Source organism: Phyllostomus discolor, chromosome 6 (assembly GCF_004126475.2).
Source record: "Phyllostomus discolor isolate MPI-MPIP mPhyDis1 chromosome 6, mPhyDis1.pri.v3, whole genome shotgun sequence".
NCBI lineage: Eukaryota > Metazoa > Chordata > Mammalia > Chiroptera > Phyllostomidae > Phyllostomus > Phyllostomus discolor.
The window spans coordinates 23,241,079-23,267,372 of NC_040908.2; the positions used below are offsets into that span (position 1 = coordinate 23,241,079).

General features: G+C 34.7%; 1 protein-coding gene and 1 pseudogene across 5 annotated transcripts in view; both read right to left on the reverse strand.

Annotated features, from left to right (window-relative positions):
* MAP4K3 (mitogen-activated protein kinase kinase kinase kinase 3) overlaps positions 1-26,294 on the reverse strand; it is a 126,727-nt gene that overhangs the window by 29,690 nt on the left and 70,743 nt on the right. For 2 of the 5 annotated variants that reach the window (XM_028514721.2, XM_036027888.1), the window contains 7 exons: positions 25,086-25,148; positions 13,880-13,938; positions 7,789-7,827; positions 7,489-7,542; positions 4,690-4,732; positions 3,209-3,368; positions 2,286-2,398 (listed from right to left, as the gene is read on the reverse strand). In XM_028514721.2, coding sequence (XP_028370522.1) covers positions 2,286-2,398; positions 3,209-3,368; positions 4,690-4,732; positions 7,489-7,542; positions 7,789-7,827; positions 13,880-13,938; positions 25,086-25,148 — 531 coding nt within the window. The remainder of the gene's footprint in view (positions 1-2,285; positions 2,399-3,208; positions 3,369-4,689; positions 4,733-7,488; positions 7,543-7,788; positions 7,828-13,879; positions 13,939-25,085; positions 25,149-26,294) is intronic. The other 3 variants (XM_036027885.1, XM_028514723.2, XM_036027887.1) reach the window with 3 other exon arrangements.
* Positions 19,292-20,341, reverse strand: LOC114498650 (annotated as a pseudogene).

Sequence of the window (26,294 nt, forward strand, 5' to 3'; positions counted from 1 at the left end):
GTGTCCTGGTTGCTTATAGTCCCACAGACACTAAAGTGTTACCAAACTTATCAGTAAAAAATGTTTTCTCAGGTGTTTCTCATTAATTTGCATGTCTCTGGCTGCTAGAAAGGTTGAAAATCTTTCTAAAAAATATGTTTACTGGCTTTCTGTACTTCCTCTTATGTAAATTGTTTTTTTTTTCATTTTTTTTTACTAAGTTATCTTTTTAAATCTTTTTGCTGGAGTTCTCTATATAATCTAGATTTAAATATTTTATCTAATACATGTATTACAAATGTGTTCTCCTAGTCTGTAGATTATCCTAACCTTGTTTACATTGTGTTTGATAAAAGTTAAATTTGATTTACTCAAATATACGAATTGGTCAGCATATACAGATAATTATAACAGCAAAAATAGCACATATGCTCACCTACAATATTCTCAAGGGTACTAGATATTTTTCTAAGGAGCTACTTTCCTGGAGTATATGATTTGTTCCTCAAAGAATGAATCTCTTTGGGAGAGATTATACTTTAATATATATTTTATGAAAGTCTAACTATCTTTTGTGGTTAATCTTAATAACAACTTTTCAAGGAATAATGTTACAATTTCTACCTGATATAAATCAGAATTCTTTAAGTAACAAAAATGAATTAAAAAGCTCCTATTAACTGATTTTGTATGTGTGATAGAAATATTCTGTGTAGTACCATTTATATGACTATTAGACACTTCTGAAATTGACTACATAAAATTTTACTTTGTAGATATGTTTATGAGAATATACGGGCTATGTCTGCCACAAATTTCTGATAACTTTTTCCCACTTGGCAAATACTCCATGCACTTATTTTTATATTTATGTTCTTAAATTATCTTCTACCATCAATTTTAATGGAACATCATTTTTAATTAGGGGCCTCTTGGATTTAAGTACTAACAGAAGTAGCTGAAAATAATTTCAAGACACTGCACAAACAGTAATCACACTTCAGTATATCATGGATACTGTTTATTCTATGATACAGTCATGGAATATTTATTTCAGAATTACTAAGACTATTAGTTTAACTAGTAGTTCCTTACACTAATGAAATAAGGTAACAGAAAGAGTGAATTAAACATGCATATATATATATATATATATATATGCATAAACGTACACATCTCTCAAAAGTTACTATACTGCTGCAGAGTCATTAAGCTGCATTGTATACTACAACATTAACAGCGCTGCTAAAACTTAAAACTGATGAAAACAAAAATGCACTGCTAAGTTGAAAAGACTTCATAAAACCCATTTCTGAAGGACATTTTATACCTTTGTTAAAAATGTCATATGGACAACCCTGGTCAAATGCCTTAACTAAATTATAAAACACAGTATGTCACATTCTACAATCAAATGTTAAAAAATAGTTGAGCAGATATAGTACAAAGCCTCTAACAATGTTTACAGTGCAAAACCATAGCCATATGAACATAAATATATTAAAGGTACCATATAAATTTCTATAAATCTAACAAATATTGGTATACACAAAAACTTCAAAAACATTATCTCATTTCATGGTCTCATTGGCATCTGCTCTATTGGAGATTTTAAGGATTTTTTATTTTTTTAAGTTCTATGATTATAGACAAATGTCTTCTGATGATCAAGTGTAAATTCTTTTTTAAAATTGAAGAGTAAATTATTTATAAATGTTAAATATTTTAAACTCCCTGATAAATATTATTTAATAGTTATATCATGTGTTCTATTCTAAAACTTATAACAGAAATAGCTGCTGTGGCTAATTTCATCTTTCTTAAAATGATATATAGTAGAAAATAATCTTAATTTTTCTTCCTCCTTAGCTATTCTGAGCAAGAGTAGTAATGCCACAAACTGCATTATCTACAGTTAGAAATTTATCCTAGGGCAGAAGCTATAATTTTCCTTATCTGTCCATGTCCTTGTTTCCTAAACTTCTCGAGAGGAACTTTTATGAATCAATTCTCATCAATGAGAAGAGTAATAAACACGAGAAGACTAAGCAAGTGTTTACTTGTATGCAGGTCACAAATTGGTTAAATAATTTGAACAGAAAGTCATCATTGAAGTTTATCATAGCAAAGTTACTTTTTAAAAAGATTTAAATAATCCATATAATTAAAATTAATACACTAAAATACCAATATAACTTCTATCATAAAATATACAGTTGCTTTGGTTCACTAATTATCATTTCCAAACCAACCTAATGGTGAAAAGAAAACAAATACAAGTAGAATTTATGAACAGAAATACCTACTGGTACATCTTTCTTCTCTTTCCTGGAAGGGTTTGTGCCTCTGTGTTCATTCTGTTGTTGATATAATGATCCATCTCGTTCACCATTTAACTGGAAGGAGCCCACTCCATTTCCTTCAATAAAATACATTTAAATGTATTAAACAAGGATTTTCACTCAGGAATTGCTAAGTAGAAAAAGAAAAGTATCTCCGCAATAGTTTCAGCTTTCATTTGGGATCACCCAATCAGAATATCTAGTATTGAAGTACTAAATATATGTAATTTCTTTCATATAGGTAATTTAAATTCAGTTTATATCTAAGTATATATATTTGTGTTAAAAAGACAAAAAAAAGAAACAATGAATATATATTTCAGCAAAGGAGCAATTTGGAATATGTTATCAAGGAAATTTGCATTGCTTTTTAAAAAATTGCTTCTTCTGCATAATACGCAAGAAACTTTACAGTATTAAAATAGCATCCTGTATTAAAATTTGGAGACAAACCCAGCAAATACTGACATTTTTTTTAATGATTAAATGAAATAAAATAAAGGAGTAAGCCAAAGCATCCTCTTCCTTTTCTAAAACAGAGGTAGCTTAGAACCAAGACCCCTTTTCCTTTTTTGTTCAGAGTTTCACTTCTTTTGCTGCCAAACTACAGATAAATGATGGGTTGGGCATAAACAATTCCCCCAAAGAGGGAAGGCTAGATATGAAAGGAGAAACAAGAGGCCAAATATCCCAAACAAGGCCACAGGTGATTCTGTCATAAACACACTTCAAACCGTGAGGCAAAACGCAGAAAACATCTCCGTAGCCCTTGCCTTCCTTCTTCCCTCCTCAAACGAATGTCAAATAATCTCTTAAAGATTCCCTCCATTTTGTTCACACCGTTATGAAACCTACTTCACTCATTTCGCCCTCCCTGGCCCCATTACCTAGAGGAACAGGCTTCTGTGGGGGTAATCTGGGAGGCGGTGGTCTGGGTGGGACTTGGGACGGTTTTGCGGGGCTCTCCGAGGTGGGGCATCTCTTGATTGTTCCTTGATTATCATCCTCAGTAGGATGAGTTTCCTGGGGTATGAATATGGACTTAGGCTAAAATAATACAGAAAAGGAGACCAATTATTAAACATGAAATTATTCATGTTTCATTAAACATAAAAATACTATTTTTCCTTAAGTATACATTATTATATGTTAGAGGCTTTCAAACTGCTCACTAGCACAGTTTCAAGGTTATCCAACTATCTGATTTAGATTATCTCAATAAGTATCTTAAAATTGCACACTAAAATGTTTTTTCAGGGAAAAAATAGGCCTCTTTCTATTAATTCCTCACAGGCCTTCCCACTTAAGACTTGCCAAATAAAAATATTCTGGTCTTTCTTATCTCCAATTTAAATGAGTCTCTTTTTATTTTAAACATTCAGCTCCTTACAAGGCTAATCTAAACTGTCTCTTTCAGATGACTCAATGTCTTTTATGTTAATGCCTAATCTTTCAGACTGGGGGCAGGGGAAGATACCAATTAAAATTTCATCATAGAGAATACTGACATATAAGATGCCTGAGAAACTTTTTGTTCAGATAACTGTAAAACCTCCAATTAGCAGAAGATTTGGAGAACTTATAAATGTGTCCCTTATTAGGAAGATTATTCAACACTTAACCTCTTTGAACTTCAGATCTCTATGCTTTTGCTAATACAGTACTAAACAAGCAAGCACAGTATTATTTACCTGTGTTAATCATGATTTTCACAAAAGTATAAAATGAAAACAAAGTATAGTATATATGGATGTCAAGACTGGTTAGACTCCAGTTCTCATTTATAACCCCTGATTTTAAACCTTATAGCAAACAGCTCATTTTACAAACAAAATTTGCTATGAATAAGCTTATAAAATATATATTACCACTACCTATATTAACTCCTTTTATCCTAAAAAAAAATCATGTTGGAATTACTTTATTATTTTATGCTTCTTTTGCTTGGCAAAAGGATTTTATTGATAAAAAAACTGAAAATTACTCACCTACTATAAATTTAAAAGTATACCTTCTGAAAATCAAATAACTGATATTATAAATCACTATTCTTTACTCATTTTTAGGATATCAGTTATTAGTGGATTGTAGATTTTGAGAAATGTAAATCCTAAGTGAAATATTACTAATCCATTAATATCTTATTATTTAGAATAAGATATAGAATATAAATTATAATTTAGAATAAACAATAAATGGCAAATTGGATAATTAAAACAAACAATAATAATCACAATTTCTATTTATAATTTGTAACTTTGTATTGATGTTTCATTGAGCGCCTCAAGTGAAAATAAGCTACAGAATAACTATTAATACGCTATTAAACAATCACACACACAAATTCAACAAAAACAAATCTGTCTACCTTTGGTGGTAAAGGAGGTGGAATTTTTGCTTTCATGGTTGAACTATAAAATATAAAAGTTTAGGATTAGAACTTTTTGTTTTACAAAAAAATCAGTACTAAAATATAATTAATTTCTCAAAGTTATGGAAGAAAAATCTGCATAAACAAGTTTCTTTTTTCTAAGACTATGGGTGTTTTCTAAAGTGTTTTGTAAATATTCAACTTATGCTTGAATGAAGTATTATTTAGAAATAACTAAGTAGATATATTGAGTAGATGTATACTTTCCTGGTTTCAAATACTATATAGTAACACTACAATTACAGTTTGTATCAATTGAAAGGTAATATAAAAACATAAGTAACAATTAGTTTAGGAAAAAATAGCAAAATGACATATATTTTTATGTCATTTTGTCAGATATGAAATATCTCTGATGAACCTCATCAACAGTTATACACATGCTCTATGAAATTATAGAATTGATTTGATGGAAACTAAGATTCATTATGATTCAGGATTGCAGTTTTAAGAAAGTTCACAAAACTTAGAAGATGAGGTGGCATAAATTCTCTGATGAGGACACTGAGGCCCAGAGAGATTATGACCGGATCCAAGGCCACAGATTAGTGAGGTAGAAAGGAAAACCTATGCTTCCACAGACTCAGGTCCTCTTGTAGCTCTACCATGAAACTGTATCTTTCTTAAACAAAGGTTTTGGATTAAATGTAGTATTTTTTAAAGGGAGAATATTTTTAGTTATGTGAGCATTGATAGTTCTTTGACATTTTTTCCTTTTTTATTTTGAAATACATCAAATTAAATGTAATCAACCACAGAATAAGCCTCGTTGTAGTTGCAGTAGTAATTATAGCAACTACCACTTATGTACTAATTTATGATACTAAGCTGCCAGATATATTTACTATCATTGTTAGTTTTTTGCAAAGATATTTTTTATAATCTAATGCTAAGGACTGAAATGTATACCCCGATTTCATATGTTCAAGTCCTAAACCCACAATGTGATTGTGGTTTGGACACAGGGCTTCTAGGAGGTAATTAGGTTAAGTGTTGTCACAGGGTGCAGTCTTGATCCAACAAGATCAAGGGGGCCTTTATAAGAACAGGAAAATCAATCTCAGTCTCTCTCCCCCTTACCCCCCACCCCCCACACACATATCAGAAGAGGCGGTAATGACGCAGCAAGAAGGTAGCTGTCTACAGCTGGGAAGAGGACCCTCACCAGGAATTGAATGAATGGGCACCTCGTCTTGAACATCTACTGGCCAGAACTGTGACAAATTTCTGTTCAAGCCACTCAGTCTATAGTATATTGTTATGGCAGCTTGAGCTAAGAGAGATTTTGGTGCCAAAAAGAGGGTGCTTCTGTTAACATCTACCTAAAAATGTGGAGGCAGTTTTGGAACCAGAAAATGGTGCATGCTAGAAATACCAATGTTAAGAGTGAATCTGGCTAGAGTTCACAAAAAGAGTTGGTGAGAAAGTTTCCATCTTCGTAGAGAATAAATAACTGATCATCAACAGAATGTTGGTAGGAGCATGGACATTAAAGGCCACTCCAAATAAGGTCTTCAATGGAAACAAACATGTTAACTAGAAACCGGAGGAAAGGTGATTCTTATTATAAAGAGTCAGAGAACTTGGCTGAATTATGCTGTAGTGTTTTGTGGAAAAGTAAAACTTACAAGTGATGAAACTGGTTATATAGCTGAGATTTATTTCTAAGCAAAGTGCTGAAGGAGTGACTTAGTTCTTTCTGACTACTTATAATAAAATGAGATGAAAGAGATGAACTGAAAAAAAAAATGCTAGTCAAAAAGAAACCAGAACTTGAAATCTGAAAAATTCTCAGTCTATCCACATTAGTTCAGAAATGGGTGGCATAAGAAAGCATGTTTTGAAGAGAGCGCCAAGGGTGTGGCTGGACTGTTACTCAATAGGGAATTTGTGAGATTCTACCAGCACTAAAACTGGCAGTCTGAACTGAAGGGAATAGAGATGAGACAAAAATGAAGGAAGGCTGCTGGACTCCTTGGATTTCACAGGACAGGATGACAGGTATCAGCACATGCACTATTTAAAAGAGGGAGAAATCATTAAGTCTAAATCGCATTGATTTATTATATTTAGATAAGTCTTTGACTTTAGAGTCAATGCTGGAAAGAGTTAAGGTTTTTAGGGTCTCTGGAATGGAATGACTCTATCTGTATTTTGCATGTATTAAGGACCTAAATTTTAGGGATAAGGGGCACTGCTATAGCCTGAATTGTATCCCCTCAAAAGTGTATGTTGAGGTCCTAATTCTAATGTGATTGTATTTGGAAATAGTGCTTTTGGGAGGTAACCAAGGTTAACTGAGATCTTAAGAGTTAAGTCCTAATCGAATAGGATTAGTGGCTTTATAGGAAGAGGGACAGAGTACCCGCTGGTGTGGCTCAGTGCTGGCCTGTGAACCAAACTGTCACCAGTTCAATTCCCAGTCAGGGCACCATGCCTGGGTTGTGGGCCATGTCCCCAGTAGGGGGTGTGCAAGAGGCAACCACACATTGATGTTTCCCTCTTTCTCTCTTCCTCCCCCTCTGTCTAAAAATAAATAAAATATTTTTTTAAAAAAGGAAGAGACTCTTTTCTCTGCATGAGAAGTCCATCTGAGGATATAGTGAGGACACTAGGTGTTAGACATCCATGACACTACGTGACTAATGGTATTAAAATTACTGCCAATATTAAACTGTCAGACTTGTGAAATAGGTCAAATGATGTTTCTTTTACTAAGGCTGTAACAGAACTTACTGTTTAGATTCATCATCATCCCCTTCATCATCATCTAAATGTGCCACATGCCCTCTAAAGATAAAGAAGGATAATTCCATTGTTACTAAGTGAACTTCACCAAAAACAGCTTAAGAAGAAGTTTTAGAAAATGCAGGATAGCTATTGCAAGACAGAATTTCATTTCTACATCTTTACAGAATTCAGAATTAGAATAACAATAACAACAAAACAATCTTAAAGCTAGGTGACCAAGAAAGAGACAAAAAAGACTTCACTCATCTGTGACAAAGTATTTTAGGCTTCAAAAAGTATAATTACCGCTGATGTAATTCTTCTTCAACAGACTTCAGAAGACTCCTTAAAAGAAAAAAAAATGTGATTTAAGTAAGCAATAAGTATGTATTTTCTTCACTTTAACTGTGCCCATCAATTTTTAAATTATTTTACTTACTAAAAATTTGCTACAATGATCTCTAGACCAAAAAACATCAAGTTATATTTAATGAGATATCTATATTTTCTGTTGCTAATGTTTTTATATATGTATTTTAAATGAGCAAAATAAATCTGAATGTTTACTGAAAAATACCAACTCAAACAGAGGACAACCCATCACGAAACATCACAATAGAACTGACAAAACAATAATTGAAGGGTCATAATAATAATCAGGGGCTTCTAGGGTTCAGATTTTACCAGGAACATTTACCTGACACCTGAAATTACATTTTCTTTTTCTTAAAATAAGGAAGGTGACACACTTTAAAAAAACGTCATGCTCTCAGGCAACCCTACAAAATGAAACTCAGCATGTTGGACCTCTCTGCAAAAGCATGCATGCATGTGAGGCGAAGACATGAATGTAGCAGCAGTTTGCTTTCACAGAGACGCTCACTTACCTGAAGCACCTGTTCTCCAGCAGTGCACTGGCAAACACATTTACCCTTCTGGGAGACCAAGCCTGTATCAGACCAGGAGCGAGGATTTCGCCATTTGGAGCAATTATAAAACTGAAATTCGGGAATGTCAGAGAGAACTCCTGGCATTCCTGAAGTCCCTTACTTCTTTTAACTGCAAGATCATGCAGCACTCTTCCTATATTACATACTCCTGAAACATACAAACTCAACAACCTTCTTGAAACAAGTGGGGTAGAGAGAAATACAGTCACTGAGGGAATTTCAGGGGAGAATGGGTAGGGTTTACAGGAACAAATTTAAAGGACACATGGACAAAAGCTAGGGGGAGGGTGGTAATGGGAGGGAAGTGGGGAGGGTTGGGTGGGTGGGCTGGGATGGGAGTAAAAGGGAGAAAACTGTACTTGAACAATGATTAAAATTAAAAAAAATAGGAAAAAAGTTTTCAGTAGAAAATGTATTTTCCTCAAAAGGTATAAGGTAGTACCTTCTATACATTTCACCCTCTTATATATACTAGAAAAAAACCTGCCCTTCTAATTATCAGGACATAAAACCAAAGAAATGGAAAGGTATGGTTAGCTCATATAAGCAATTAGGTTGAAAAGATTTCAGCCATCAAAATTTAATTAGGCCAGCTTAGTAACAATGTAAGTATTAAAAACAACAAAGTTCTAAACCTGGATTCTATTTTGCAGATTAAAAAAAACTGAGGTACTTTAGTAAAATGTTTTACCTAATTCACAAAGCTCTTTGAGGCCTACCTTTAGGAAGGCAGGAGCTTCTCTGCCTAAAGGCAGGTTAGCAGAATGACGACAGTCTGTGAAGCAGACTGCATGATCTGAATTCTGCCTCTGCCGCTGTACGCTATGTGGCCTTTGATAAGTTACTTTGATTTCCCTATGCTTCAGTTTCTGTAGCAGTAAAATGGGAATTATAATAGTACTTGATGTCAAAGTGTTTATATATCTGAAGATATACTGAATTAATATAGGCAAAATGCTTAGAATAGCAATTTAGAAATAATAAGTAGTCAATTAGTCTTTTCTTTATTATTATTGACTAAATCACATTTCTTTAAACTAGCGATTCTCAAAATGTGGTCTGGAGATCCGGGGGGTCACAATCTCCTGTAGGAGGTCTGCAAGATCAAAACCATTTTTGTAATACTGAAGTAATTACCTTTTCACTCTTATTCTTTCACTGAAAAGGAAACTCTAGAGTTTTCCAGACTGTAAGAAGCATGATATCACAACAGATTCGTAGCAGACATGAGAAACCAACTGTCTTCTACTAAGCCAGAAATTAAAAAGATTTGCAAAAAATAAATAAAATAAAATAATAAAATAATACAATGCACTTTTCTCACTAATATCTTATTTCAGAAAAATTAGCTATTTTTCATAAAAAAATATTTTGGGGCCTCAAAAGTTTGTTGTATCACACTGATCTACATAAAGCCTCGTTTTGCAATTATTTGCTGCATATAAGATTCATGAGAGGAATCAAGTGGTATTAGAAGGGAGGTACCCTAAAGAGTTGATTTGAGACCTGGCTGGTTATAGCTCAGTGGAGTGAGCGTGGACCTGTGAACCAAAGTGTTGGTGTTTCAATTCCCAGTCAAGGCACACGCCTGGGTTGCAGGCCAGATCCCCAGCATGGGGTGTAGGAGAGACAACCACACACTGATGTTTCTCTCCCTCTCTTTCTTTTCTTTAAAAATAAAGAAAATCTTAAAAAAAAAAAAAAAAAAAGAGAGAGAGAGAGGTGATTTGAGTTGGTTCTAAACAGTAAAAAAGGTAAAACACAAAGATGTTATTAATAACATGTAATGAGCATATTACTATTTTAATTGAATATTTTAAAATATTTGTTTAAATTTCTAATAATATAAATATTGATAGTTATAACCTATATAAACAAAAACTCATTAAAGTCCTTGATAGTTTTTTAAGACTGTAAAGAGATCCTGAAACTAAAAGTTTAAGAAGAGCGGTTTTAGACTATTTTACTAAATTAAACATAGCATCTTGTAACTAGAGAGTGGGCTTTCATATTATTTTAGAAGACGTGGAAAAAAAATATTTTCTTGAGCATATGACAATATTTTTTGAAGCATTTCTTTTCCCAGTAGGGAATATTAAAGTTTGAGAATAATTAAGAGAATTTAAATGTAGTTCATTTTCAGTTACCATGTTATGTGAACTTATATGGCATTTCACTTTTTAAAAAAGAATCTCCTGGGAGTACTAGGTTCTCTAGGGATAAGAGAGGAAGATAGAACATGAAAAAGCATCTAGTCTATGGCTAGGGACCTATATGTATTTTTTATTCATTTACTTGTAAATCTCTTATTATGTCTTAAGACTTTTTGTTCATAAAGAAAAGAATTCAGTAAGTATTAATGCAAAGTATGATACATGATTTGCTTTTCAGGCTTTATGAAAGAGAAAATAAAACATGGCTAAATTTGCTCAAACGTCCAATACAGTAAAGACTGTGCCTTGAGAGCACTGTAAAGAAAAAAAAATGTGATGTTGATTTAATCACCAAGATTGGGTGCTATGCAATAAACAATGCCACTATTCACTAGTCCACTTAGTCCACTTGGATTCTTCTGTTATTGAATATTTAGAAAGTAATGAACAAAACAAAAATGATGCCTTCAGATACTGAATTAATAAATTCACCTAAAATGACTGAATAAGATTAAAAAGGGGACAACATGCAAACATAGATTTAACTGATGAAGTGAAGAAACTGTTGTGAAGAGATGAAGTAAAAAAAAAAAAAAAAGAACTGCCAAAATATTTAGCATTTTTTAATTAACTAAGGAATTCCTGCTGATGGTTACTAAAGTCTTTCAAATTGACTGCCTCAAAACAATCTATAAAGTACTGTACAGGCTGTATTTGAAAACAAAATAAAAACACTGTGTTTGTCTGAAACCTAAGAGTTTTATTCACTTATATTCACTTGATCTTACAATCAACAATTACCTATTGAGTAAACACAACAAATAAGGGCAACTAGTAAGTACTTACTAAACCCTAACTATGCTAAATGCTTTACAATGATTATTCCATTTTACCCTGAAGCAGGCACTATTATAATCCCCATTTTACTGGAGAAATTGAAATAAATTCCTTGAAGTCTCCTAGTTTACGGAAAGAGACACTGCTGGCATTTGCTACTACTACCCTCAACTACGCTAGGAATTGTATAATTCAATTTACTCTTTTCACTATTTTTTAGGTCCTTAAAAGAGGACCTTTAGGATTTTTTGCTCTACATTAAAAAATCAGAATTTAGAGCTTCCTTTAAAAATAGTATTTTGTTGGTTTTGTATGATCAGAAAAGTTGACCCCTCAATAAAATGAGAATTCAAAAGAAAAAAGAAAACGCCAGTAAGTCAAAATAGATATGAATTAATTAAATAAAACAGACAAAAAAACCCCACTATGGCATATAATCTGCTTGGTCTGGAATAGGTGGAAACCCATAAATGGAAATCTGTCTGCCTGAACACCTATGGAGAGAGCAGGGAACCCCGTGAGCTGTAAAACACTGCCCAGTCACGAGAATAAAGCAGACGTAGCAGTACGGTGAGAGAAGGGCTACATCCACGCTCACGTCACATGCATGTATACACCTGTACATGAAACACAGCCAAAGGTCAAGCTTTTGGCCAACCTACCTTGCCAGGGATTCGTTATATAGAATACAGTTCCTTAAGCAGGGATCCAATTAATCAAAAAATGAAGGTTGGGCAAATTATTAACATTTTACCTAGCCAAAGTAACCATACACTACGAAAATGTCTAACGGAATCAGAAAATGGGAACTAAGGAATCTGGTAAAGCATTTAGAGATAAGCCTTTTTTTTTTTTTTTTTGTATTTTGTAAGTATGTCATTTAAAACAAACAAAAATTAGGTAAATGAAATATTTTTCCAAATTATCCAGTCTCTTAAAATATACTGAAATTTGCTAACACAAATTTCACACAAGAACCCTTAAAACTAGTGGCCTCAAATTTAGACAAAATAACATAAAAAACACATATAAATTTTTTTTTGCTAACCCAGTATGAGACAAACTTTCCTTGTTGTTCATCAACAAATTAGATAAGCTATAAATAGCAATCAGTTATTATTTAGATAGAATTTAATTTTTCTAGCAAGAAAAATTTACTCTTCCAGTTTAGGAAATATAAATAAGGTTACTATTACTACTACTAGTAATAAAAACACCTCATGGTACTTAAGTGAAGTTCAGTTTAAACCAGAGCTAATGCATTTCTCTAGATTGCCATTCAAAGCCTTTTCTGTGTTGAAAAAGATTTATATTGAAATGATTTGTTTAATAAAAAGGGAGACATGATTTTATACTATAATCTTAAATCTGAGCTACTTGTGTTTAGTGTGTATTTGTCAACTGCCTAATTTAAAATATGGGCACGTATATATGTCTCAACTCTCTAATGTAATTAATATTACATTTAAAATTTTAAATTTGGTTACTAAAACACCTACCTTGCTGGGAGATTTTTGGCAACTAAATAATATTTCCTTATAAATTAGCTTTTGGCTGAGAAAATCAAACCATTTACTCAGGGCATTCTGGGGAGGACAGTAAGAGAATCCATGGGAGACAGCAGAGTGCTGCCCCTTGTGCTGCTAACTTACAGACCCATGAACAGCTGGAACTGTTGGACCTTGTAAGCTGCCTTTTCACCATTGCCCTGTACAACCTAGACAGCGTGGTCTACAGTAGGGCTTAAATAAACGCTGGATTTATTTCCTGCATAAATCGATAACTTTTAAGACTTCAGACACATTTTAACTTCTATTCACTTTTTAAAAGACTCTAAGCAGCTAAAAAATTAAGGTTTCTGAGCAGTGAATATTTCCAGCTGTTTTCAGAAGCCAACACATCTAAGAGACATACCAAACCAAGTTTTGTAAGGAATAAACAGGTCACCTTTAAAAAGAAATTGCTTTGGCTGGTGTGGCTCATTGGATTGTGGCCAGCCTGCGAACTGAAAGGTCACCAGTTTGATTCCCCATCAGGGCACGTGCCTGGCTTGCAGGCTAGGTCCCCCTGGTCAGAGGCGCGCAAGAGGCAATTGATCCATGTTTCTGTCCCTCTCTTTCTCCCTCCCTTCCCCTCTCTCTGAAAATAAATAAATTAATCAATTAAAAAAAGAAATAAATTGCTCAAACATATTTTTATCTTCAGTTGAAATATACTTAATTTTCTCTAACAAGTAAAGTATACAAAGCAGCTTGATATAAAAATTTCAGGTGATTTTTCCTGTTATTACAATTATTAATTAAATGATTAGCATGGTAGCAGTAAAAAAAAATTAAAAGTACACTATAAAATATGTCTACCAGACTATATTTACTACTATAATTATTAAAATACAATATTTTAAGGCTATTTAATTATTACTGAACTTAAATTTAATTTTAAAAGACCTTTACTTACTTGTTTGCACCTAAAATGTAACTACCTTGGTGTCCTTGTCCATATTCTAGCTGTAGATCCTAACAATACAAAATAAAATATTTAGTGAAATAGTGTATCACAAATCACGATACAGTAATATACATTAGTTTTAAAAGAGGAACACCAGACTTCAAATAAATCTGTATTGCTATATGTTCTTAAAAAAGAAGGTATGGTGGGACTTCCCGCAATAAAAGACGAGTTCAGTATTTTTCTGGGAACTCATATAAATAATGTTTTATTTAAGGTTATTGCTATTGTAACTAACATTCGTAAAGTCAGCTTTTAGTAAGAAAAAAGCTCAAATAAAGTATTCTCAAGCTACAACCAAGCAAACAAAAATGATTACAGAAGAGGACAAGCAACAAAAATCTTGGTTTGTCTTTGTACATAAGAGCTGCAATAATTACATATACACCCATTCACATATTTCTACTATTGCTTTAGGCAGGTAGGAATTTTCTAAAGAAATAAAATGCTCTTTTGAAGTAAATTGTATGTATGGATTTGCAAAAGATTATAAATTATATGTCAGGAGTTTTGATACACTTTTAAAGAGTTAAGTGTATGCAGCAAAACTTCAATATTATTAGGGCAGCTCCTCAACTATTTAAACACTCCCAGTAAATGCTGCACATTGCAGAGAGCTAACAATGGAAATTTAAAGGGACAAGTAAATATATGTATCTGCTTGACTCAAACACCTTCTTGAAATGGAAAAAAAAAGTGCTTTTCAACAACCATGGAAAATAGTTTCCTTTTATTCCCCTCTTCTTAGAACCACTGTATTTCAAGCCCCATTCTAACAATAAAGGGGGAATATTTAACAATTCAAATGAATTTTATTTTCAATAGAATACAGTGTACTTGAGAGTGCCTTCTAGTGTTATAAGATATTGTCAGATGCACAGTTAGGACTTAATGCAAAAGTTACCTCCTTGGAGCAAGCAGCCTTCTCCAAGTCTCCATAGCATTTAACACTTAGTTCTCCTCCAATACTTACTCTGCATTTTAATTAATTCATTTAGAAATCTATAAAAATGGCTGCCAGGCTGTGAGCTCCTCACATAAAGGGAAATTGTTAAATCCGTCTTTTTCGTCCCACAGGCTAGGACCTAACATAGTACCTAGCACACATTAACTAGGCCCTAAGTATATGCTTGTTCAAATGCCATTTGTTAATTTTCCTATAAATAAATAACTTCAGCTTTGTTAATATGCATGAAAATAATTCTAGATCATAATACTACTAAGCCTAGAAATAAGAGGATTCTAAGCAATATATTTACATTTAAGTGAAAAGCTCTTTAACTTTTAAGCATTACAAGACCTCTCAAAAAATATCTGATGAAAATCAAAATCCTAATCCTGGTTTAAACTAGGTTCAAATTTTGTCTCCTTCAATATTTGTGTTCTTCCATGCATAATAATAAATGTTCTTACCAGTGAGAGAAAAGATAATACATCACAAACAAAAAGACTGGTCAACTGTCACAGTGGCATCACATAAAATCCTAATAAAAAGGGACACCTGTTCTCTTTAATTTATAATGATATATCTTGATAGGATAAATTCACTGATAGCCTGTCACACAATTATTATGCTGAACAATTTAAGTTGTCAGGACTTTATACAGAACCTTTAAACCTTGACATTTAGTAAAGAGAGTACTATCTCAATGAATACACTTCCAAATTCAAGTTTCCTTCAGCTGTAGATAACTGGGCCCTCTACCAGGCTAGCACCCTCTTAAGCCAATAATCTCTTAAACCTTTAATCAAATGACAGCTTCCAAAAGCAAACATTTGTGCTAAGTGCCCACAGCTTCTGTTCCTTAAACACAGATGTGACAATTACCAAGTTGATGATAATGATTTTTAAAAGAAGGGTCTAAAAAAACCTAACATAATATTTTAATAGAAAATTTAGTACAGGTTCGTATTTAGAGTAACATTCATGTTGGGGAGAATCTGTAGATAGATCCAATCCCAAGTCTGATGACTAAATGTGCCAGGTGTGAAGCCTAGTAGGAAAGCTAACTTTGAAAGAGGCTTATTTATTAGTTCCTTCTCTGTAAATCAAGTTATGTTTTAACAACCATAAAGCATACACAATGTGCTGGGCACATCACCAAGTAAAAGAATTACACTAAATCCTTCTAATAAGTATCTAATCTCATTTAATTTAGCTGTTATTTACCAAGCACCTATCATTACATGGCAAAAATTGAGACAGTAAATCAGACAAAAAAAAAGAGAGAAGAAATAAAAGGAGAAAAACATGAAATCTGAGTAAAGTCAGTAGTTATTTATGTATCTTTAAGGTCATCTATGAAAAACTGATCTAAAATACTTTTTAAAAGGACTTGGAAGCTATCCTGTAACAAAATGCTACCAAAATATACTTGAAAAAGCTATAAAAATATAGGGCCTACATGATGGTAAAATGTGGCCTAAATAAGCTAAATAAGAATACATTTGAACATGCCAGGACAGACATTAAAAAAATTAGTGGCATATATCAAGCATCAACTCATTAGTGAATAAAAATACTGAACAACAGTCAAGTAGAATAAGTAACACACGGACTGAAAACATGCAGTAGTAGCCTAGTATAGATTCAACGTGAACACTTCAACAACAATCTAAGATGGGCAACCTAGCTCAATTAAAATATGACTTTCTGAGTCACAGAGTCCTAATTTCAGTTGTTTCTTTTAATGAATGGGGGAGTATTTTGAAACCTAGGATAAAACCTCTAAGAAAACATGGTGCCAGATAGAAACTGAAAAAGAAAAAGGATGGGATGTGGAACACTGGAAAAAGAAAATACATGATCAAGAGCTTATTATAATTTTTTTTACCTCCCTCAGGAGATTACAAAGTCTATACTTGATGAGAAAACACCAGGAAGTTAATAGAATTGATACAGCTGGCTACAAAAACACAAAAGAAAAAATACTTTACCAATATATTTTAACGAAGAAAAAAGAACAGCAGAAAGGGACAATTTTCTCCTCATTAAAAAAATGAGAAAATTATGGTACAAATACAGTTGTTAAGATACCTTTGAACATGGTAGATAATTTACAGAAGTAAAATGGAACTGAATCCTAGATAATTCAAAAAGATTTTTTTATTTCTTAGAAAGTCAGAAGAGCAAGCGTAGTTAGAACACTGACTGATCAAGCAGTACCCTGAGTAATAAAAGCAGAAGACTTAAGAAGACTTGTACGGCAAGCTTGGAAATGAATACCAGCAGGTTAGGTTTGACATTCTAGAAAATGTCCTATCATTGCACAATTATGAAATGAGCTCATTTTAGAAACTGTCTTAAATACTGGGTAAGAAAAGTGACTACACAACAGAATAATCTTAAAGTCCTTTTGTTATATTTATTCCTAACATGTTTTTAATTCTAACTTAAATATTTTATTCTATCACAGGTGTACTGTAAGTTTCTTCAAAGTAATAATGTTACTACTGATGTCCCTCCATAGCAATTAACAAAGTTTTACACACAACTAACTTTACATATATTTTTCATTATTAGCATATGGGCCAAAATATACAGTAAAATCAGGCAAATGAAAAATAGCATTAGCTGAACAGATATGTTAATATAATCTTTTAATCCAAAAACATATCAGATACACAAATCTGTATGGCTGTGGACAAAAATGTAGGCATTGAATCATCACACTGGAATGTTCTTTGTTTTGGGTTTTAACTTGGGCATCTTTCAAAGTTTAAAGACCTTTTTCATTCACTAACAATGCTAAAAAACCAAGCTCTGTTCTTCTGGTTTCACATATTATAATTACCTGATTTAAAAAAAAATCACTTTATTATAGTAATGAAAATTGAGGTGTTATATTCAAAATTCATTTACAAAACCATAAAATGAATACACTAAGTACTTAAATCAACCAGAAATCACCGATGACATGAAACTTTTAGGCAGCAAGGTTTTTTTTTATAAGGCAGCGTTTTTCTTCTGGGTCCTAAAAGACTTAGGGCTGTCATCTTGGTGGCAACTGCTAACTAAGATGACAACCAGACATTTGGAGTTCATCTGGTTTCTAGTGGCCAGCAACAAGTTATTTGTAAGCGATAAAATCTTCTTGCCTCCCAGTCAAGATGGCGGCATAGCCAGACATGGATCACCTCTTCACACAACCACATAAAAATTACAACTAAAATACAGAATAACCATCACTCAGAACCATCAGAAATTGAGTTGAATGAAAGTCTGACAACTATAGAATTAAGGAAACTGTCCATCCAGACTGGTAGCAGGCATGCAGATGTGAACTGGCTAGTCCCACACCGATCTGTGGTGGATAAAAATTCAAGAGGGATATCTCAGGAGCCAGGAGCCCCTGACCCACACCAGGCCCCCCAGTGCAGGGTTCAAGTCCAGGAAGATAAGTCCCCACAACTCTGGCCGCAAAAACCAGGGGTGACTGAGTCAATGGAAGAAACTGGTGGAACCCCAAGCAGTTCCTCTTAAAGAACCCACACACAGACTCACCTACTCAGACTCACTCCCTCTGAGCTCCAGCACCAGAGTAGCAGCCTGTAAGGCACCAGTGGCATATAGGGAGAAACTGAATTGTCTGGCATCAAGGTGAGTAGAGGCCATTGTCCCTTTCTAACCCCTCCCCCTAGAGAGCCACAGAGCTGGCAAACTGGTGCCATATCTGAGACTCCACCAATCTGGCTAATACTGTTTGACCCACCTTGGAGATCCTTAGAGACTCTGCCCCATCCAATTTACAGGATCACCCAAGCTGCTTCTTCATATGCTGGTCTTGGCTCATGCCTCACAACTTCCTAAATTCTCTCAAAGAACAGTAGACCTCAGTGACCCCCCAGGCCTGGCACTAGCAGCAGCTAACCTCAATTCACAGCTTGACTTAGCCTGGGAATCTCCAAACCCAGCATAAGTACAAGGCATCTCAGCTTGTATTATAGTTCAGGCAGGGTGGCCGTGGGCAAAACACAGGTGAGGGCTAACCCTGGCCTGCACCACCTAGGAAACCCCAGGGCCAGTGCACCCAGTGGACAGCTACAGACCACATCAGGGCACCACCACCCTGACCCTGCACAGCTGATCCATGGAGGGTGGAGGTTGGTGTTCAGTGGTCACAGCTAATCCTTGTAGCTGACTGGCCACTGATCTGCCTACAGCAATCAAGGCTCAACTACAACAGGAGAGTATACTCAAGCCACATAAAGGTTGCACCTTGAGTGCTCACCTTGGGTGATAGGGGAGGCTGTGCCACTGGAACCTACAGCAGGGGTGTCAAACTCATTTTCACCGAGGGCCACATCAGTCTTGTGGTTGCCTTCAAAGGGCTAAATGTAATTTCAACTTTTTTTTTTAGCTGCTTGCTCAGCAAGTTTATTACTTTTATCTGAAAAATCTTCATAGAAAATTGTGGTTTGGTTTATTAGGTCTCAGCAGCCCATTCCTGAGCTCTGAGGAAGGTTGCTTTCTTCTGAGCTACCTGATCTTTCTTCTGGGCAAGAGAAATTTTGGGATGATTTCACCTCTTTTTCTTTAACTTCTTTCTTAGGCTTCTTCTCATAGCCTGGATTCTCTCATATAGCAGCATGAGCATTCTTATACCTGTCCTCCATCATGTCTGGAGTTACATTGTTCTTTGCGTATTGAGAGAATTGTTTCTTGTAAGCATCTTCTTCTATTAGGTAGCACATATAATCAGTCACATTCTGACCCATGATGTGCTTCCAATGCACTTCTGCATTGAATTCCTTGCTTTCTGAATCATAACCAGGGAACTGTTTGGTACTGTGAGGAATAGACAAGCCTCCATTCACATCTTCCTTCAGGGTCCCAAATACTTTATTTCCAGTAGCAGTTCTGGCAAGCCCTGCATCCATATAGCAGGTGAAGGCACCCAGTTGACCATCAATGCTTTCCACATTGTATTCCTCTCCAGTCACCTCCACTTGGCCTTCATGTATTTTGTCCATGCCAAACTTATTGAGAGCCTGCAGGCCAGCAGCAGGCAAGTACAATATGCTGCAGCATAATTTGTCAGGCTGACCTTTACACCATACTTCGGGAGTTCATGAGCATAAGCTGCACAAACTATCATATCTCCTTCTACACGAGCATAAGCAATCTGACAAATGATATCTCTGTTGGTTACATGAACTATCATCCTGGGTATTTGGGTGCATTGTACCTATTTTTATCCTGAATTACCAAATGTTTCCGGGCATAGTAATCAGTTTTACCCTGTCATTGTCTTCTAGATTTCACTTGGTATCTCTTGAAGTAGGCCTTATTTTTGACAACTTTTACAAACCCCATCCTGCAGATGAAAGACCAATGTCTACAGCTTGCCACAGACCCACACGTCCAGCAGAGCTCTGGTAGGGGGGAACACTAACTTCAACCTCTTAACAGTTAAGGAGTAATTGCATTTATACAGTCCTAAAATTATTTTGGCCCTTTGAAGGCAATCGTGAGGCTGATGTGGCCCCCGGTGAAAATGAGTCTGACACCCCTTCCCTACAGGACACCTACTACATTAGGCCACGCTACCAAGATACGGAGTCAAAGCAACTCTACATAAAACACAGAAACAAACATGGGAAGGCTACCCAAATGAGGAGACAAAGAAACATGACCCAAATGAAAGAACATTTCAAAATTCCAGAAGAGCTAAATGAAATTGAGATAAGTAATAACCTATCAGATGCAGAATTCAAAACACTGGTTATAAGGATGCTCAAGGAATTTAGTGAGGACCTCAGCAGCATAAAAAAGATCCAGCCAGAAATGAAGGACACACTAACTGAAATAAAGAACAATGTGCAGGGAAGTAATAGTAGAGTGGACGAAGCTGAGAATCAAATCAATGATTTGTAACATATGGAAGCAAAAAAACAAACAAACAAACTCAGGACTAGAAGAAAAAAGAATCCCCCCCACAAAAAGAGAGGGTATTATAAGCAGCCTCTGAGACAATTTCAAGAGGTCCAACATTCACATCATAGGGGTGTCAGAAGGAGAAGAGAAAGAGCAAGAAATGGGAAATCTATTTGAAAAAAACAATGAAAGAAAACTTCCTTAATTTGGTGAAAGAAACAGATATGCAAATCCAGGAAGCACAGAGTCCCAAACAAGATGGATGCAAAGAGGCCCACTCCAAGACACATCACAATTAAAAAGCCAAAGATTAAAGATAGAGATAGAGAATCTTAAAAGTAGCAAAGAGAAAAGCAATTAATTACCTACTAAGGAGTTCCCAAAAGAATGTCAGCTGATTTCTCAAAACAAACTTTGCAGGACAGAAGGGACTGACAAGAAATATTCAAAGTCACGAAAAGCAGGGACCTACAGCCAAGATTGCTCTACCCAGCAAAGCTATCATTTAGAATAGAAGGGCAGATAAAGAGCTTCCCAGACACGAAAAAACTACAGGAGTTCATCATCACCAAACCATTCTTATATGAAATGTTAAAGAGACTTATTTAAGAAAAAGATCAAAACTATGAATAATAAAAAGGCAAAAATACCTATCTATTGACAATTAAATCTAAAATACAAACTAAGCAGACAAGAACAGAGACTGAATCATGGATATGGAGAGTATTAGATAAGGTGCCAAATGGGATAGGGGTGGGGGAATGGGTGAAGAGGTGAGGGGATTAAGAAGTACAAATAGGTAGTTACTGAATAGCCTTGGGGATGTAAAGTACAGTATAGGAAATGCAGTAGCCAAAAAACTTATACATATGACCCATGGACATGAACAATGGTAGCCTAAGGGAGTGGGAGGTGATGGGTGCAGGGGGACAACACGGGAAAATTGGGACAACTGTAATAGCATAATCAATGAAATATAATTTTAAAAAATCCTGTTCACAATGTCAAGGTTTTAGGACTAATGAAGTTAGGAGACCGAAATAATTAATGGCAGGTCACACCCATTAGGATGGCTATTATTTAAAAACAAATAAATAAAATAAAACTTCCCCTTCCACTGCCAGAAAATAACAAGTGTTGATGGGGACTGTGTAGAAACTGGAACCCCTGTGCACTGCTGGTGGGAACTGTAAAATGATGCAACTGCTATGGAAAACCATATGGCTGCTCGTCAAATATTAAACGTAGAATTATCACATGAGCCAGCAATTCGTACTGCAGTTACATACCTACAGTAACTGAAAGTGGAGACGTGACAGATATCTGTACATCCCTGTTCACAGCGCCATTATTCACAATAGTCAAAAGGTGAAAGCAACTTGTGCCCACTGACATGTCCAATGAATAAACGAAATGTGGTCTGTACATACAACGGAACATTATCTGTCTTAAAAATGAAATTTCTGACAAATACTACAATGTGGATGAATCTTGAAGATGCTATCACATTATGCTAAGTGAAGCAAGCCAGTCATAAAAGGACAAACATTGTGTGATTCCAATTATAGGAGGTAACTAGAGCACAAAACAATTCAAAGAGACAGAAAATAGAATGACAGTTGCCAGGGTGTGGGGGAAAGGGAAAATGAGAGTTACTGGTGTGAGGAGTTGCAGTTTGAGAAGATGAAAATGTCTAGTGACTGACAGTGGTCATGGCTGCACAACAATACAGATGTACTTAATGCCACCAGACTGTACACTTAAAAATGATTACAATGGACCCTGGCTGGTGTGGCTCAGTTGGTTGGGCATCATCCCGAAAAGTGAAAGGTTGCCAGTTTGATTCCTGGTTGGGGCACATGCCTAGGTTGCAGGTCTGGTCCTGGTCAGGGCGCACATGAAAGGCAATCAATAGGTGTTTCCCTCTCACATCGATGTTTCTTTTCCTCTCTTTCTCCCTCCCTTCCTCTCTCTAAAATCTATAACCACGTCCTTGGGTGAGGATTAAAAAAATGGTTACAATGGTCAATTTTATGTGTATTTTCCCACAATAAAAAATAACTATCAACATATATATTGACTAAAATGAGAGAGTACAAGCAGTAGACAACAAAATGTTGACACGTTGGGTAGAGGCAATACAGCATAGTGGTTTGGTTGTGAATTACTGAGCCAGGCTGGTCTAAGACCAATTTCAGCTTCTTTGCACCTTCAACTCTCTTTGTATAACATAAGTTAATATATTTCAAGTGTTTAGAATAATGCCCGTTGTATAAAACTTCTAGATGACTGTTAGCTTTTATTATCATTAGAAGTGAACTTTTCAAGATAGTTTCACATGGGTACAGAAAAGAACAGTGTAACTCTGAAGTATTATGTTTTTGGTGTTGTAATTGTCTTTTCTGGACAATATTAATTTAAACTTTTGATTCTGGAATATTTTACTTCCACAACAAATTCCATTGACTGTCATTCTAGCCTACTTATGTCTAATTCTGGAGAAATTTTCAATCCAGAAATCACTCTTCACTTGCTCCTCAGACGGTTTAATTTTCAGTCCTCACTTTCTGGCCCATCTGGGCCATCTGATGTATCTTTCTCTCTTTCGTGACAGTGCATCTACTGACTCCTCTAGCTTTTCAACTGCTTCTTCCCTACTTCCATTGTTGGTTCTGTCTTTGACTACAAAACACAGGAATCGCCCATTGTGGTAACTAGTCTTCTGCGCTCTTTATTTATTTAGACCGAGCTGGGAGACACATTAAATCTCATGATGTCATTGGCTATTTCCTCTTTGATTACTCCAATCTCCCTCTTTTGAGCTAATCCCGTAATTCCAGCAACAGTATGACCATTTCATAATTTTAGCTCTTTATCTGTCATCTCTCAAAACTGTGGTCTCTGCCAGTGACTGTCCTCACACTGATTCCCATGAAACACAGGAGATACACGTATCCATTTTCTTCCTGAAGAATCTGTAGTGCTTGCTACACAACACTGAAATCAGTCTTAGTCCCTACCGGAAGCCAAATAAGCCACACGATGCAAAATCTTTTCTCCTCTAATTTCTATTGTAGCAATTATATGTTAGCTTCTCCTCATCAACAGTCACTACCTGGCAAAGTTTTGGCAATCCAATATATTTTTTCATGCATGGCTAACAGTTTATATAAGTAAGTATTTTCTGGTTATTGAGACAGCAACTTCCCTGAAAGAAGAATTATGTCTAAAATGCCTTTTATGTTCTACAAATATTACAGGGCACAGATTTAAGAATTTATGTTAAGAACCATTGATTGATTGATTGATTAAGAGAGCACAGATTTTAGAGCACAGAACAGGGTGTGAGAGGAAGCGGGGAGAGGGAAAGAGGGGACAGAGGGGGAGGGAGAGAGAGAGACTGATTTGTTGTTCCACCTATTTATGCATCAGTTGATCCTTGTATGTGCCCTCACTGGGGATCAAACCCACAACCATTGCATATTGGGACAATACTCTAACCAAATGAACCACTTAAATCAACCAGAATTGAAAAAGGTATGTTACTGAAGCAGAGAGGAAGGAAAGATGAGGAAAATTTCGCTGAAAAGGCAGAAAGGTGAAATCTAGGAGTAAACTAAAGGCAACTGGGGGCCCTGGCCAGCTACAGAAGTAGCTATTTACTTAATAGTGACTATTAAAAGTATTTATTTAATATTCACCAGGATTAATGTCCTATCTTTTCTTACCTAAATGTAAGACAGTCAATATTTCTAACATCAAGAAGGCTTTAAAATACAAATTTTGGCTTCAGAAAACTGGTATTATATATCATCATTGCGCTAAAATTTCATCTGAGACTGGTTTCTTTGTTAATTAGGCAAATTATTTCTTTAAATGATATGTATATAATTTATGCAATATATAGAAATGGTTTTATATCTATGAATGGATATGTGTATATATATGGATGGTTCCTAGTTCATTAAAACAAGTCATATTAAAACTGGACATTTTTATAAGGAAATGTACTAAAAAACATATTTGAGCCACAAAATTAAATGTTTTTACATAAAAATGTTTATTTTTTACTACAACACCATAATATATTTGAGTAGATATATTATTTATCTTGTTATGGAAAAACTGCTATAATCCTTAACATATAGAAGCTTGCTAAATAGCAAGAACTTATACAACAATGTTTAAATTCGTTCATTAAAATTGGACAAAATGTTTGATTAAAAAAAAACAAAACTAAAACAATGCTGACAAAGAAAATCAGAAGATGAGAAATACCAGATTAGATCTTGCAGTGTAGTACATTTCTTCTGAACTGTCCAAAAAACCATCACTGTCGGGCTGTTTAGCAGAGACCAAGAAACCCAAGTTATTTACACTTAAGACTAAAAGCCATAAATTCAAAGGGAAATTTTCTTAAGTAAGTCCTGCTAACATAATTTTGTTAAGGCTCATGCAAAGTCAAATCACATTAAGGAGCTTCTAAAAAAGCAACATTGCAACAAACTGGCTCTACAATGCAGTTACTAAATTAGTACAGAATTTAAAAACATGCAATACCAACTCAAAAAGAGAAAGCAAATAGACTGCCTTAACAAAACACAATTAGCATTTATAAAAATCATGAGTACTTTTTCTTCTTAACTTTCTCCATCCTCTATGTAAATGTCAGGTTTCAATATTGTAATATGATCATTTTAAGAATTTTTCTTGAACATTCCTTTCCTCCATGCTGGTACACTGAATGGGAATAACTCCAAAAATTAGAGGCTAAAGACTCCTTTTGGATATCTTTAGTCAAGTGGGTTAAAATAAGCCTTAAATTTAAGAAGAAAGTTCCCACTTCAACCCTTAGTACTTATTCCTGTATTTTGGACCATAAGACGCACCCAAGTTTTAGAGGAAAACAGGAAAAAAAATTTTTGAAGCAAAAAATGTGGTAAAATATTTAATAACATAAATAACATAATATTTCACCAATGTAAATGTAAACAGAACTCAACAGCAGCATTGACAACCATCATTACTCCTCCCAAATGCGGGGAGGGGTGCATCTTATAGTCCAAAAAATACGGTAACAGCTCCTCTGGTCTCATTATTAAATAGAAAAATAATGCAACATTATCTGGAGCTCTGGTAAAGTAACTGCATTAGAATTAATTCTGTTTATTTTTTAAGTCTCATGTTTAATTGTTCCACAGAATATTAATATCTCAAATATGTGCGAAGCATTTTGCTTCTAAGACTACATCTAATCTATTATCACATGTTTGGAAAGAAGTACAAAACATTAACAAAAAGGAATCATGAAGAGAAAGTTCATATGGTTAGCACGCTTTAAATGAATGACGAACTTGATCTATTATGTATGCCTAGTCTCTCCTGAGTTCTAGTACTCCAAACAGACTGACCCTACTCTGGTGTTTAAAAAACTGGCCTATACTAAAAAAAAAGACTGCCCATAAATTTAGTGAGAAGGACTTTCAC